The 16,034-nt window shown below is 47.1% G+C and overlaps 2 protein-coding genes across 2 annotated transcripts in view; both read right to left on the bottom strand.

Annotated features, from left to right (window-relative positions):
* Nucleotides 1-7,130: 7,130 nt before the first annotated feature.
* The window catches only part of LOC115513705 (DLA class I histocompatibility antigen, A9/A9 alpha chain), a 165,112-nt gene continuing 156,208 nt past the window's right edge, over nucleotides 7,131-16,034 (bottom strand). The window contains exon 8 of the mRNA XM_030315041.1: nucleotides 7,131-7,510. Within this exon, the coding sequence (XP_030170901.1) occupies nucleotides 7,506-7,510 (5 nt within the window). The 3' untranslated portion in view covers nucleotides 7,131-7,505. The remainder of the gene's footprint in view (nucleotides 7,511-16,034) is intronic.
* LOC115513706 (DLA class I histocompatibility antigen, A9/A9 alpha chain) overlaps nucleotides 7,135-16,034 on the bottom strand; it is a 253,834-nt gene continuing 244,934 nt past the window's right edge. Inside the window, exon 8 of the mRNA XM_030315043.1 lies at nucleotides 7,135-7,510. Within this exon, the coding sequence (XP_030170903.1) occupies nucleotides 7,506-7,510 (5 nt within the window). The 3' untranslated portion in view covers nucleotides 7,135-7,505. The remainder of the gene's footprint in view (nucleotides 7,511-16,034) is intronic.

Here is a 16,034-nt window from a genome sequence, read left to right as displayed (position 1 = left end):
TGAGGGGACTATAAGGGAACTCTGTGACAGGATGGATGGGGCTTCCTCTCCTGATTGACACCCACCTTCCTGGTTCAGTTTTCTGTCAGAGGGCCCATGGTCTTCCTGGACTAATGACACTGGGAGGGTGCATTTCCATCCCCACCTGTTTGGTGTCTCTATCCAGAGGCTGTAACAGCACAGGTGGGTCACGGTCCCAGGGGTCAACAGAACATATGTGCATCCCATAGGGCAGGGAAGGTTTCCTGGGACAGTGTTGTTGGGGGGAGATCAATGGGTCTGGGGGAGGGGAAGGCCCTGCACCAGGGTTGAACCTGCTCTGCCCAGAAGTCCATCCAGGATTCTAGATATTTCTGCAGGCTTCCACCAAGCTCTCCCTGCACATAGGCTGAGGCAGCCTGGTTTGAAAGCCATCTGCATCGTGATTTCGTTAGCCAAGGTCTGCGCTGAGGACCAGGGAACTGGCCACTTATGGTCTTTGAGTCATAGAGAGGGAAGAGCTCCCATCATAGCAGAAATGACTGAAGCCCCTGGTGCTGTTGTCCTCTCAGATCTCTCAGCCCCAGATCTCTTGGAGTGGATACGAGCCTGCCCCCAGCCAACAATGACAAATCCCATCCTGTGTTCCTCTGCTTTCCCCACGCAGTGACAGATTCCCACCAGAGGGGCCCCTCTCTGCTCTCTTCCACATCTTTCCTGTGCTGGGTGAGTGACGACCACCCCTGGGCTGAAGTCCACAGAACCTCAGTCCTCACCCCCACCCTCAGGTAAATCCAGTGGAAAGAGACAGGTCTCTGCTCTTGGCCTGGAACTTCCTTGGGAAAGCCCTCCCATCACCCTTGCGCCCACCCTGCACTCACCTCCTTTCTGGGCCTGCAGGGCCACAGTGTCTGCCAGAGTCTTTGTGAGGCTCTTCCCGTGCTCTCTCAAGTCCTTGGTCTCTGTGTCCCACATCTTAGGTACCAGGACTGCCTTGCCCACAGTCCCTGTGCCTCTGCCATGTCTATGTTACTGTCATCATGCAGGAAGGCCTGGCCCTCCATGCGTCCTTCTGTGAAAAATCTCCAATGCACAGATCCATCCTGGGACAGCACTATCAGGTTATAACAAAGACTGAGGGATCCTGGCAAGGGGGAAACTGCAACTGAAACTGCCTCCTGGAAGTAACTGCTTGTCAAATATTTCTCAGTAAAGCTCTGCTGTCCTGAGCTGCTTGAAGTCTTGAGGATGCAGAAAATGCACATGTACAAGGGACAGGAAGGAGGCTTTCCAGTACAGGAAGATAGGCAAGGGGACTGAAGGAGAGGGAAGAAGGAATGGCGGTGGGGGACGGGGGTGGAGATGGGTAAACATACAGGACAGGAGCCAGGAGAGGGAGGCACAGGCTCCTGTAGGTGGTGTGGGTAGGAGGTCAAGAGCAGAGTTAGCCTGCAGGGAACAAGCGAGGGTAAGAAGGCCAAGGTGAAGGAGAGGTCTTGTCAGCAGAGAGGGAAGGGCATTGGAGAAGGGGTCAGCATTTTTCACAGAGCTAGAGCAAATGATCTTAAAATTTGTATAGAACCACAAAAGACCCCAAAGAGCCAAAGCAACTCTGAAAAAAAAAGGAGGATTCCAGATTTCAAGTTACATTACAAAGCTGTAGTCATTAAGACAGTATGGTACTGGCACAAAAGCAGACACATAGAACAAATGTAACAGAATAGAAACATTCAGAAATGGAACCACAACTATATGGTCAACTAATTTTTGACAAGGCAGGAATGAATATCCAATGGAAAAATGACAATCTCTTTAACAAATGGTGTTGGGAACACTGGACAGCAACATGCAGAAGAATGAAACTGGACCACTTTCCTACACCATACACAAAAATAAACCCAAAATGAATGAAAGACCTAAATGTGAGACAGGAAACCATCATAATCCACAACAACTTAAAAAAATTTTTTTTGAATATTTATTTATTATTGAAAGACAGAGACAGTCAGAGCATGAGCAGGGGAGGGTCAGAGGGAGAGGGAGACACAGAATCTGAAGCAGGCTCCAGGCTCTGAGTTGCCAGCACAGAGCCCGATGCGGGACTGGAACTCACAAACCACGAGATCATGACCTGAGCCGAAGTCGGACGCTTAACCGACTGAGCCACCCAGGTGACCCCACAACAACTTCTTACTAGACACATTGCTGGAGGCAAGCGAGACAAAAGCAAACATGAACTACTGGGAGTTCATCAAGATAAAAACCTTTTGCACAGCGAAGGAAACAACCAACCAAAGTAAAAGACAATCTAGAGAATGGGAGAAGATATTTGCAAACAACATATCTGGTAAAGGATTAGTTTTGAAAATCGATAAAGAAGTTAGCAAATGTCACAACCAAAAATGCAAATAACCCAGTTAAGAAATGGGCAGAAGACATGAATAGACGCTTTTCTAAAAGAGACATCCAGATGGCTAACAGACATGTGAAAATATGCTAACATCATGAGAAAGAATGAAATCCTGCCATCTGCAGCAACGTGGATGGAATGGAAGGTATTATGCTAAGTGAAATAAGTCAGCCAGAGAAAGACAGGTTATCATATGTTTTCACTGTTATGTGGAACTTGAGAAACTTAACAGAAGACCATGGGGGAGGGAAGGGGAAAATATAGTCAAAACAGAGAGGGAAGGAGGCTAACCAGAAGAGACTCTTAAATACAGAGAACAAACTGAGGGTTGCTGGAGGGCCGGGGAAAGGGAAAATGGGTGATGGACATTGAGGAGGGCACTTGTTGGGATGAGCAGTGGATGTTGTATGTAAGTGATGAATCACGGGAATCTACCACCCAAACAAACCAAGAACACACTGTATACACTGTATGTGAGCCAAGTCGACAATAAATTATATTAAAAACAAATAAACAAACAAACAAAAAATAAATAAACAACATTAAAAATAAATAAAATATGCTAACAAAGAAATATGAAGTGTCAGTGTATGTATAAGGATCATCTGAAGTGTTACAGATCTGGGTTACTTAATCCTAGGAAGAGACAAAGGCTGGAGAAGACATTTTGAACAATCACTTCATCACCCGACAGTGCTACTCCACTTACTTGTGAGTAGAACTGGAGTAGACAAAAGCTGGATCCCATAACAACTATCAAGGGGAAAAGTTGAAAGATGCCATTTTTTAGTCGCTCCTGCCTCCAATCTGACCCGAGTGCCTACAATGTATCATATCAAGTTGTAGTGTCAAATCACTGCTCCAAATGTTGCAATTTGTCATTCTTTTTCCATTCCTGGCCCCCAGTTTCCACGCCCAGAACTTGTATCCTCTTCCCACGTAAAAGGTTTCTACATTTAAAAATCTTGATGGAGGGCAGACACCAAAGAGAGGAGAACCCACTTTGCCAAACAGTCTTGCATTGGACATGGCATGAAACTTCACAGTCACGTGACCACCTGCCAGACTCTGCCTTGGGACATGTGACAGATAGGCTGGGACAGCACAACATGGCATTTGGCGCAGGTGTCTGAGTGACATTGGTGTCATGCAGTTGCAAGCGGCAGCAGCAATAACAGTCCTAGCCTCAGGATCCAGTGTCCTACATGAGGGGACTCTGGTGTGAACAGTGGCATCTATACTCAGCAGCAGGGCCCTGGTTATATGTGAGCCTCCACTTAGGGTCCATTGTGGATTCTGTTCCTGTTTGTGTAGACTCAAGCCTGTTCTGTGACTTTCCTTGAAATAGAACAAGGCCCCACATTGTCTCTCTTCCCAAGTCTCTGTAAATGTACATATGTATCACAAAGAGTCAGAAGTCAATGCAGGGAATAGCTTCAGAGAGCATGATTTCAGACTTTTTTTCCAGTTTTACTGAGATATAACTGACATACACCATTGTGTCAGTTTAAGGCTACATTTTCTTGACTTGATACATTTCTATGCTGCAAAATGATTACAATATGTTGTAATTAGCATTAGCTAAGACCTGCATTGTGTCACATAGTTACCATTTCCTTTTGTGTGGGGAAAACATTTAAGATCTACACTCTTGTTATCGCAGAGATTTTATGTTGAGCTGATAACCACTTCCTCAAGCTGCGACCTGGCTGTGCCCCATGGGAGAGAAAATATGTATCTCCCAGCAGGTCTTGCATTTTTCTTCCTAGAAAAACAAAATAAAACAAAACCGAAAAACCGAAAAAAACACCCAAAAACAAAACAAAAACATTTCAATGTGTATGTAAGACCCCTTGCCACAATGAGGGCTCTCATCAATGACCTCACTGTATCTCTATTTGGTGGAACGCCTGGATTGCTTGTGGGTTTGTTACAAAATGTCCAGGCCTCTTCCCATCTACCACGTTAGAGTGTTGGGCGTGGACCCAGGAATCAGTTAATAAAACCCAGAGGAAAGGCTGATGCACAGCCACGTGGGAATCCTGCTTTATGTACTTGCTTCTCAGTGTGTGATCTGAAGACCAGAAGCAGCACCAACCTTGTTATAAACCCAGAATCTCATGCTCTACTCCAGATTGTCTAGCTCTTCCTAAGTCCGGGAAATTCCTGTGCACACTGAAGGCTGGGTCTCCCTGGACTGTGTGCCTTCTAGGTGCAGAAGCAGAACGGTGCAGTGTGCTCTAGGTTTGCTCTGATCTGCTTGCTTAGTGCTGACAAGTCCAGGGTTTGGTCCTGATCCTCTCTCTTCTATGGCCATCATCCCCTTGGTGACCTCATCTATGCTGAAGGCTCTAAACATCATTTATATGGTGTCACCTTCCATATCTATTTCTCCGACCTAGATATTTCTCCTACTCTGTGGTCTGTATACAACAGCCAACCTCACTTGTATTTCTAACAATCTCAGTTTCCACCCTCCTAAATTGGGTGCCTGTGATGCTGCTTCCCCAAATGTCCTACTTCCAGAGTCTTCTCTTTTCAACGGAAGTCACTCCACATTTCTACTTGTAGTCTGAAGGATTGGATGCCATCCTTGATTCCTTCTTTTCACAACCCAAAAATTAATACATTAGGAAATGCTGTAAAGTCCATCTTTAAATGTATCCAGGACATAAACACACACACACACACACACACACACACACACACACACACAATCCAGAGCACAGTCACTTCCTATTATTTTTTCTCCTCAAACCCCAACATAAATCCAACATCCCCCCTACTGGTGCTTGACCTTCACCTCTCGATTCTGCACAGCAGCAAACAGATGCTTCTAAAGAGAAGTAGTCCCAGGCAGACCACCTGTTCTAAACCATGTAGTGACTCCACATGTCACTCAGAGAAAACTCAAAACCCTTCTAATCCTAAGGTCTAGACATCAGACGGCATTTCTCATGCTCTCTGCTCCAGCCACAGTGGCCTCTCACCCTTCCTTGAACACAGGACACGCTCTTGCCCTAGTGCATGTACCTTGAGGTTCCCCTGCCTGGAAAGAATTCCTTGAGACATGCTCTTCGACAACTCCTTGTGTCCCGCACATCTCTCAGAGGTCAGCTTCCCAGTGAGGCTCACACTTACCACCATAGTAAAGTAGCCACCTTCAGTGTCCCCACACAGGTAACTCTCTGGGTCACCTTCCTCAAAGCACCTACCAATTTCCAATTTAAACACTTCCCTCATTTACCACATTTATACAATATACGGTTGACTCTGAATTACACTGCTTTGAAATGTGCACATCCACCAATATGTGGACTTTTTTTTTTACAATAAGTACTGTCAACAAAGTTTCTCTTATGTTTTCTATTTTCTCCAGCTTAATTTACTGTAAGAATACAGGTACATATACATGTAATGTACAAAATATGTGTTAAATGACTGTTCATGTTTTCAGTAAGGCTTCTTATCAACAGTAGGGTATTATTAGTAGTAGTTAAGTTTCAGGAGAGTCGAAAGCTACACTTGGAGTTCTGACTGCACAATGGGGTCATTGCCCTCAGTCCCCACACTGTTCCAGGGTCAAGTGGAGTCTGTCCCTCACCCCTAGGACATATTCTCCACAAGAGCAGCAAGTTTGCCTCTTCTTACTTACTGAGGTGTCCTAGATGAAAAAAATAGCAGGTCCTGTATGTGGCACACGACATTGTCAGTGGAACGAGTGGTCAGCGCAGAGGACCTCTGTCTTCTGGATGAGCCTCAGACACAGCTGGTCCGTGGCAGCTCCCACACAAAGTGCCCGCACCTCATCATCAGTGCAGCCTCTACTTTCCCCCAGAGCTGCTCCCCACTCCCTCTCTCTGCTCAGCTCCCTCCTCCCACAGCGTTTCCCCTGCACAGCACAGCACAGCACAGCACACAGTTACAGTCCTGTCTTCAGAATCACTGTACTTAGGCTCTATGGGGCCCTTTCTCCAACCAAATAGAAATCTACATTAGACCCTGCTTTATAAATCCATGAACTTGGATGGGAACAAGCACCAGCATCATTAGAACTAAGGGCAGAGAGAGGGGGCAGAGAGGCAGGGAAGGTAGAAACTAACTGAAGTTTCATAAGATTGAGAAAATCTTAAATTCCTCTTCGTCTACCTCCAGATCTAAAGAATAATCCAGAAGACAGCTCTAGAGGGAGGGGAGGAGATGGATGACTGAAAATTCATCTCTCCAAACCCCAGAGACTCCTGCGTACAGGGCCCACCTACGCCTGCAGAACAACAGCCCAAAGGACTCCTGGTGCTATAACCACCGGGGTCACCCGGGTAGAATGAGACAGGAACTCGGACACCAAGAGCAAGAACAGGCTTGATGCTGCATAGAAACAAGGGGGAAAAACACCCGAAGATGGGGCTGAGGTCACGACCCAGGATGGAGCCTGGGCTGACTCAGTCACAGGAAGCTCTTGCTCCACAAGGTCCTGGTGACAGATGATGTCCACATCCCTGTGGTCATGGCCCTGGTGAGACAAGGTTCCACAGAAGGGACAAGGACAAGGAGCAGAGACATGACCCAGCTGAGGAGGGAGCTCGACACACTAATTATGCACTGAGCACCGACTGGACCCAGGCCCCGTCCACGCTCGGCTCCTCTAGCCCTCTCCTGTCCCCACCTGCAACAGACACGGCACAGGAAACATGCAGGTTCTGGAAGGTTCTCAGTGCTTTCATTTCTTTTCTACTTCAACTTTACAAATCCTCTCTTTTATTATCTCATCATCCCCACATGCCAAGAATTACAAAACACAATTCATATCTGGATTCTCATTTTCAGTGGGAAGTAAGGCAACAATACTCTGACCAACATGAAATGAAGACAGGGATGGAGACGGTCCAGCCCTACCTCTGCTGGAATAAGAAAGCAGATCAGAAAGGGAACAGGAATCAGTATGGGGAGGAGTCATGGTGGGCGGGGGGGGGGGCATTCTCCTGTGTCCTCACAATATGCTAATAGGAACACAGACACATCTGACACCATCCTCAGAAAGTCAGGGGATATCGATGTCACTAAGTGGGGGTGTGAACAGATCCTGCATCGCTCAGTGCACCACAGGCAGCGGGTCTCACACTGTGAAAAAAAATCATCATGAACACATTTAGGTCAGTCACATAAGTGCCACACACTCAACAGCCCCCTGCATATAAAGTGTCCCTAGTGCCCCCACTCCTCCCCACTTCACCCCCCAGAGTCTTACCTTTAGGAGCCATTAGAGTTGAATCAGAGCCCTGGGTACTATAATGGCCTGGGGCAGAACAAACAAACGTGATCAGAGCCACAGGAGTTGAGACTAAAGGAGGAGGTATGGTGGGGGGTGAGCTCCCCATGGGGTCCTGTCTACACTGTCCCAGGGTTTCAGGGCTCACCTCCTCCATACTTAAGTGCAATAAGTATGCTTGCACTCTGTCTCTCTCTTTCTCTCAAAAATGAATAAATGTTAAAAAATCAAAACAAAGTCATTTCTTTTAATATCCCAAATCCCAACAGAAAAGATGGTCAGTACTGAGAAACTGTCAAGCTTCTGGGAGGGTCACAGGTTAAATGGGTTGAGTTACATGGGTGATGGGTTCTAAGGAGGGCACTTGTTGTGATGAGCACTGGGTGTTGTATGTAAGCGATGAATCACTCAATTCTACTCTTGAAACTAATATTAAACTGTATGTTAGCTAACTGAAATTTAAATAAAAACTTGAGATGAACAAAGAAATGGTAAAAAGCAGTGATTGCTCAGTAACCAGCACAGGGAGATGTTTGGTATTTTGTGGGTCGTACGGTGACTTGTTTTTGTCTCTAATTAGACAAAGTAATATCATGGTTTCACAGTCTCCTTGTGTGCTGTCGATGTTCCGTGAGATGACTGGCTCATGTCCCGCAGGAATAATATGGCCCAGTGGTGGCATCAGTCAGCTTCTGACCACACTGAGGCCCAGCTGTCAGTGTCAGAACAGTTCCCGATGTGGGGGCTGCTGTTTCTTCTGTCTTCAATTGCATATTTTAAAACACCTACAACCTATCAATAATAATTATAGAATCGGTGTTTTGGGGAGCCTGAGTGGCTCAGTCGGTTAAGGGTCGGACTCCTGATCTCATGGTTTGTGAGATGGAGCCCTGTCTCAGGCTCTGTGCTGACAGTGTGGATTCTCTCTCCCTCTCTCTCTGCCCCTCCACCATTCATGCTCACTCTCTCCTTCTCTCTCAAAGTGAATAAACAAACTTAAAAAATATACTTAAGAAAAAATTTATCCAATTGAGGGAAATTTTTCAAAGAATGGCAAAACTACCACAATATCCATGACCTATTAAGAAAATTGGTATTTTTACAGTTTATTCTTTCTAATTAATTTCTTTGAAAAAAATTTAAATTTGAATATATTCGACGCAAGATTACATTAGTTTCAGGTGTACAACACAGTGACTCACTTTGTGTCTATACCATGCCCAGCTCACCACAGTGTAGATACCGTCTGTCACCACATAATGATGTTACACTGTCACTGACGATATTCCCTGTGCTGTACCTTTTATTCCTATGACCTTTTCCTTCCAGAGGTGGAGCCTGTGTTCCCACTCCCCTCATCCGGGTGCTCATCCTCCCAACCCCCTTCCCTCTGGCAATCATCAGTTTATTCTCTGTATTATAGGTCAGATTCTGCTGTTTGTTTCTTTATTCATTTGTTTTGTTTTGTAAATTCCACATATGAATGAGATCATACGGTCCTTGTCTTTCTCAGTCTTAGCAGACACACTGCCTTGTTTGTCCATCCATGTTGTCACAAGTGGCAAGATCTCATCCTTTTTGTGGCTGCATAATAGTCTGTCGTGTGTATTTGTATATGTGTGTATATACCACACATCTTCCTTATCCATATGTCTATGGGTGGACACAGGTTGTATCAGTGTAACTTTTACAAGAACCTCACACACTGAACATCATCTGGGATGAGGGCGCCCCCTGGTGTCTGGGTCCCTGTCCAGGTGCTGGAGCTGAATGAGACCCTAGGGAGGGCCGGGTTGAGGAGGAGAAAGGCAGCTAAGTCTTCTCTCCTTAGTCCTGTGGCTGCACGGGGCGTGGAAGGTAAGGGGACCCCCCCTCCCCCACCCCACTGTTCTGCTCTCAGGTGGATTCTGACTGAGAAGCCTGAGTGGGGTCTGGACTGTAAGTCAGGTAGACATGTCTGAGCAGAAGCCTGGGCGTCAGTGGGGAGAGGAAGAAGCTTCCGACCAGCCATGGACTCCACAGGAGTCAGCCTCAGGGGTGAGGCATGATTGCAGGAGAGAAGAGCTCAGGAGCCGGTGCCATTGCTGAGGTGTCTGTGTCCCTGTGCACCTCATCCTCTAACCCCTTGATGGTGATACAGGGAAAACCGAAAAGTAGAAACACACTTTTTGGGCACCTTATTTATAAAATTCAAAACTCAGTTAAACAAAAATCATTTCTGATTTGGAAATAGCATCTCAATGTCTATATGGTAGTCTACAGTGTAGATGTGCACACTGGGTTATAGGACTAAGATGACAACTTTCCTAAAACTCCTGCCAGAAAATATAAAAGGGGTCCTTGTGGCGGAGGCACAAGCTGGTCCCCAGAACTCTCTCTCCAAAGGCATATGACCCAGCTGACACCTGGTGTGAGTGCATCCTGTGCCACAAATGTTAAGAGTGAACACACACGCTTCATTTAACACCCATCCTCCCCTGGGGATTGCACAAATACATTTGTGGGTATTTTCCTCTACTGGGCAGGGATCACAGCAGGAAAGGTTGTCTGAGAATTGGCTGCCTAATATCACTGGGGATGATAGGGCCCTGAAGAGATACATACCAGTAGTGGGAGTGCCATGACAGGCATATTGCATGAAGAGCCTCCAATAAGTAGCTCCTGGTTACTCAGCTTTCCCTCAGCTATTCAATCAAACACTAATGTAGGTGCTGCTGGGCAGGGACCTTGAAGATACAAGCAAGGTCTCGTATCAGTTGACCTTAAGTAAGAGAGATTACTTTAGGTTGGACGGCCCTAATCAGGTGAGTTTTTAAAAGGACTTGGTTCTTCCTGAGCAAAAGGATTCGAAGTGTGAGAGGGATTCAATGTGAATGGGTTTCTATTGTTGGCGCTGAAAATGGAGAGGCACAATGGCCAACAATGCTTGTGGGCACTAGGGACCATTCCAGCTGGCAAGGAAATGGGGACTCAGCCTTATAAGTGTAAGAAACAGAATTCTGCCTCCAGCTCTGTATGAACTTGAAGGAGCAATCCACCGAAAGATGACAACACAGCTTTGTGAAATCATGAACAGAGAAGCCATCTACATCATGTCTAGATTTCTGACTAAAAAACTGTAGGGAAATGAATGTGTGTTGGGGCACCTGGGTGGCTCAGTCAGTTAAGCGTCTGACTCTTGATTTCAGCTCAGGTCATAACCTCAACAGCTTGTGAGTTTGAGCCCCTCTACAGGCTCTGCATCCGTAATGCAGAGCCTGCTTGGGATTTTCTCTCCCTTTCTCTCTGCCCCTCCCACCCTCTCAAAATAAATACACTTTAAAAAATTCATGAGTGTCCTTTAGAGCCACTAAGTTGTGGCTCTGCAGTAATAGAAAATGAATATACAAGCTCACTATGCAGCAAATCAGCTCATTGCACTTTTTCCGCTGAAATGAATGTGAACTACCATGCACACTAGTTGCATGAAACCAAACCTTTCCTGACTTTTCGGTGTATTCCATTTAGTGGTTTTTATGTGATGCAATGAAGTTCTAATACAGTCATATTTCATTCATGCATTCAACAACAATTAATTTAGAGCCTACTAGGCTTTCTATCCTGGGGATACAGGTGTCACCAAATAAGCTCAAAGCCCCTGTGCTCATGAGCCTTACATTCTAGAGGCTTCCCAAGAGTGAGACAGAGCCACTGGAGCATTTTCAGTGAACACATGACGTGACCTGACTCACATTACCAGAGTCGCTGTCCCTGTGGGGAGAAGAGCCCCAGGTGGCAGGTGATGCGGGGCACCAGGGCCACAATCCAGCAGGGAGAGGGTGGTGGAGACTAAGGGGAGGAGAGGGCCTGAGTCATGAGAGAGACCGAGGGATGGGCTGCAGACACAAGGTGAGAAAAAAGAGAAGTAAGGAATTCTAAGCAGTGGAATTCTCAGATTTAAATATGTTGTTCTACAGAGTTTTAATAAGTATCTACAGGGCATAGCAAGATATTCTTTGCATCTACTATTTACTATGCTCTGGGGCTGCCTGCAAACCCATTGCCTCCTTATGATAATCAGGGTAAAGAAAATAATACCAAGTGCCCCAATAATATGCACATAACTTAGGTATTAGTTCAAACACAGGAAATGCATGGATGCTGGTGAAGGTCATTTGCACTGAACACTTGCAACTTGGAGGCGATTAAGGCTTGTCCACTCTTCCAGCGGAAATATACATAACAATTGTGCATCCATGGACTGAGGAAATGTCCAGGGCTCACACAGAGAATCTTGGGGCTATGGAATGAAAGTCATGTTAAAACACAGGAGTCACTGATATATTGTTTGGGAAAACATAGGAGCTTTGTGAGTCTGACTGCTGTGCTGGATGGTCACATTTCTGTCGGCAGGAGCCAAACTCACTTTTACAGATTAGATTCCTGATGTTCCGGGGTTACCAACATTGTGCGACCAGTAGAGTTAATCAACAAGAAGGAAATTGGCCTCAGTGGGAATCTCTGGCCGGTGCATCAGGCACAGCTTCTCCAGGTGTAAAGACAAAACCCCTGTCCCTCCCTCTCTGTTACCAGGGCTAGCTCGCTCTCTGTTATTGAGTGCCTTGGAGGTGAGTTTCCTTCTAGAAGAGTCCAGAGGGAGAGAGTTGAGGGGTGGGAGGTAAAAGTCCAGTTCAGTGAATATTCTGCGAAGGACTATGGAGCAAAAGGGGGCTGAGCCCAGCCTGTGGGTCTCTCCCTGGTTTCCTCAGACAGCTCCTGGGTCAGGACTCAGGAAGACAGGATGACAACGTCACCTGACCACCGTGCAGGAGGAGAGGGGTCAGGGCAAAGTCTCAGAACCCCGGGGAGGGCCTGGCTCTCCGTGTCCCCTCACAAGGGCGGTGTCTGGCTCAGGGAAGCCCAGGGTTGGGAGTCCTAGTCTCCCCTGGTTTTACTTGCTCTCACAGCCTGGGTAACGTCCTCCTGTCTGGATACTGATGACGCGACATCTCTTCGCACTTCCATTGGGTTTCGGGTTTCTGAAGAAGCCAATCAGCGGCACCGTGGTTCTGGGTTATAAAGTCCTTACAACACCACCAAGGACTCCTCTATGCCTCAGACCCGCAGTGTCTGGGTCATGCATGGGTCTTCGCACCCTCTCCCGGCTGCTGTCCTGGCCCTGGCCGTGACCCAGACCTGGGCGGGTGAGTGAGGAGTTGGGAGGAGCGTGCCTCTGCGGGTCAAGAGCAAACGGACAGCCCAGGGGGACACGGGATCCCAGGAAGATGGGCTTGACTACGCCCCCACTTGGGGAAAGTATCTGTCCGCTCTCCCCGCCCCAGACCTGCACCTGCCCCAGGCCCCGCCCCGGCCTGTCCTTCCTTGTCCTTCCCCGACTCCGCCCTGCTCTCCCTGACTAGGGTACACCTCCCCCTGCTCTCTAGGTCCCTTCCACCTGGGACCTGGACCCTGGGCGGGAGGAAGGTCTGACGGGGTCCGTGACCTCAGGCTTCCACTCTCTGAGGTCTTTCCTCCCGGCCCTGTCCAGGCCCGACCGCTGGGAGCCCAGATCCGTCGTACCCCTGCCCCACACTGCCCTGTCTTCTCCCTCATGTGCTCTCCTGTTCCCGCAGAGGGGGCACAGGCCTCTCTGTCCCTGTCTGTGCCTCGTGTCCCACGGAGCTGCAGCTCTTACTCCCTCGTTGAAGGTAAAACATTAGATGCAGGTATGTTTTCTTCTGTGCTTGCCTTGTGGGGTTGACGGATTAATTAAAAAAGAAGACTCCTTAAGTTTGAGAGAGTAAATCAATAGAAGCCCTGAGAACCGTCCAGAGTCAGCATGTTTGCCTTACTTCCTCTGGGGCTTGGGGACAGGAGAGGCTGTGAGGAGCCAGCATGGTTGGGATTGTGCCCAGTAGGTGCTCAGTGCATCCTGGGCTTTAATATGGTCACTCCTCAGCTGCATCATCAGTGCTGCTCCCTTGTCCTTGTCCCTTCAGTGGAACCCTGTCCCATCAGGCTCTGAATCATAGGGACTCTGATCTCTCCTGTGTCCAGGACCTTGTGCAGCAAGGCCTTCCTGTGACCAGGACAGCTTAGGTTCAAGCCTGGGTCAGGACTCAGCCCCTAAGTTTTGCTTGTTTCAGTTTGTTTCTATGTTTCTATGGAGACTTAGGCTTGTCCTTATTCTTGTAGGATGATGGTCCCATTTTTCTCCTGTGTCCCCCAGTCTGGGGCAGCCTCAGGGGTCCCTGGGCCTTTCGTTGTCCCCACAGGCCCAGTGAGCCCCAGCACACAGGAGTCTCTGTGGATTTGCAGGATGAATTTTCAGACTCATCCATCCCTTCTCCTCTTTCTAGCGCTGTTCTGGATCATTCTTTCCATCTTTTCCCCATCTTTTTAAAAAAGCAGATTCTGTATCTTGACACAGCCCCAAAGGCAAGGGAATTAAAAGCAAAAATGAACTATTGGGACCTCATGAAGATAAAAAGCTTCTGCACTGCAAAGGAAACAATCAACCAAACTAAAAGGCAACCAATGGAATGGGAAAAGATATTTGCAAATGACATATCGGACGAAAGGCTAGTATCCAAAATCTATAAAGAGCTCACCAAACTCCACACCCGAAAAACAAATAATCTGGTGAAGAAATGGGCAAAAAACATGAATAGACACTTCTCTAAAGAAGACATCCAGATGACCAACAGGCACATGAAAACATACTCAACGTCGCTCCTCATCAGGGAAATACAATCAAAACCACACTCAGATATCACCTCACGCCAGTCAGAGTGGCCAAAATGAACAAATCAGGAGACTATCGATGCTGGAGAGGATGTGGAGAAACGGGACTCCTCTTGCACTGTTGGTGGGAATGCAAATTAGTGCAGCCACTCTGGAAAACAGTTTGGAGGTTCCTCAAAAAATTAAAAATAGACCTACCCTATGACCCAGCAATAGCACTGCTAGGAATTTACCCAAGGGATACAGGAGTGCTGATGCATAGGGGCACTTGTACCCTAATGTTTATAGCAGCACTTTCAACAATAGCCAAATTATGGAAAGAGCCTAAATGTCCATCAACTGATGAATAGATAAAGAAATTGTGGTTTATATACACAATGGAGTACTACGTGGCAATGAGAAAGAATGAAATATGGCCTTTTGTAGCAACGTGGATGGAACTGGAGAGTGTTATGCTAAGTGAAGTAAGTCATACAGAGAAAGATACCATATGTTTTCACTCTTATGTGGATTCTGAGAAACTTAACAGAAGACCATGGGGGAGGGGAAGGAAAAAAAAAAGGCTAGAGAGGGAGGGAGCCAAAGCATAAGAAACTCTTAAAAACTGAGAACAAACTGAGGGTTGATGGGGGGTGGGAGAGAGGGGAGGGTGGGTGAGGAGTTTCGAGGAGGGCACCTGTTGGGATGAGCACTGGGTGTTATATGGAAACCAATTTGACAATAAATTTCATATAAAAAAAAAAGCAGATTCTGAAAAAAAGCAGCTTCTGGAATGAGAGACAAGATCTGATAGTTTCTCATCCTTATTAAATTTCAGTTAGTTTTTGTCTTCTCTGCTCACCTGCTGACCCCCTGCCCTTAGCTCTAGAGCTCCTGGTCCTTGTTCCAACCCTTATTCCTAGAGGGAAAGCAGTGTCTAATCTTCATTCACATTTGTCTTCAATATATGACCCTTGGGCCTAGGTACACCTTTTGTGAAGGAGAACTGTCATTGTGTCCTGTGCTGTGCAGGAGGGACGGTGTGGGATGGAGGAGGTGAGGTGTAGGGGGGAGACCAGCACTGGTGAGAAAAGTGGTAGCTGCCATGAACAGGTGTGGCCTGTGACTGATCTGGAAGGGACAGGTGCTCTATGCTGATCGTTTATCCAACTGATAATTGAGTGTCAGACACAGGAACACTATTGTAGCATCTAGGACACTTCAGTGATGTAAAAACAGGCAGAATTTTCCGGCCCCATGGGGATATGTTCTGGTAGTAAGGGACAGAATATGTGCTAGTAAATAAGGGAAGTGTGTGTGTGTTAGAAGTTGGGAAGGACTTTGAAGGAAGCTGACCCAGAGTTACCTGTGTTGGGCCAGGGAAGGTGGCTACTTTACCATCAGAGGGAGCCTCACTGGGAAGGTGACCTCTGAGAGATGTGCAGGACACAAGGAATTGTTGACGGGCATGTCTCAGGGAGTTCTTTCCAGGCAGGGGAACCTCCAGGCACATGCACTAGGGCAGGAGCGTGTCCTGTGTTCAAGGAAGGGTGAGAGGCCACTGTGGCTGGAGCAGAGAGCATGTGAAATGCGGTCAGATGTCTAGACCTTAGGATTAGAAGGGTTTTCAGTTTTCTCTGAGATGCGGAGCCACCAGATGGTTTAGATCAGATG

This window comes from Lynx canadensis, chromosome B2 (genome assembly GCF_007474595.2).
Source record: "Lynx canadensis isolate LIC74 chromosome B2, mLynCan4.pri.v2, whole genome shotgun sequence".
In the NCBI taxonomy this organism is placed as follows: domain Eukaryota; kingdom Metazoa; phylum Chordata; class Mammalia; order Carnivora; family Felidae; genus Lynx; species Lynx canadensis.
The sequence above is the reverse complement of the archived record's forward strand: the minus strand, read 5'-3'. Positions and strand labels throughout refer to the sequence as shown.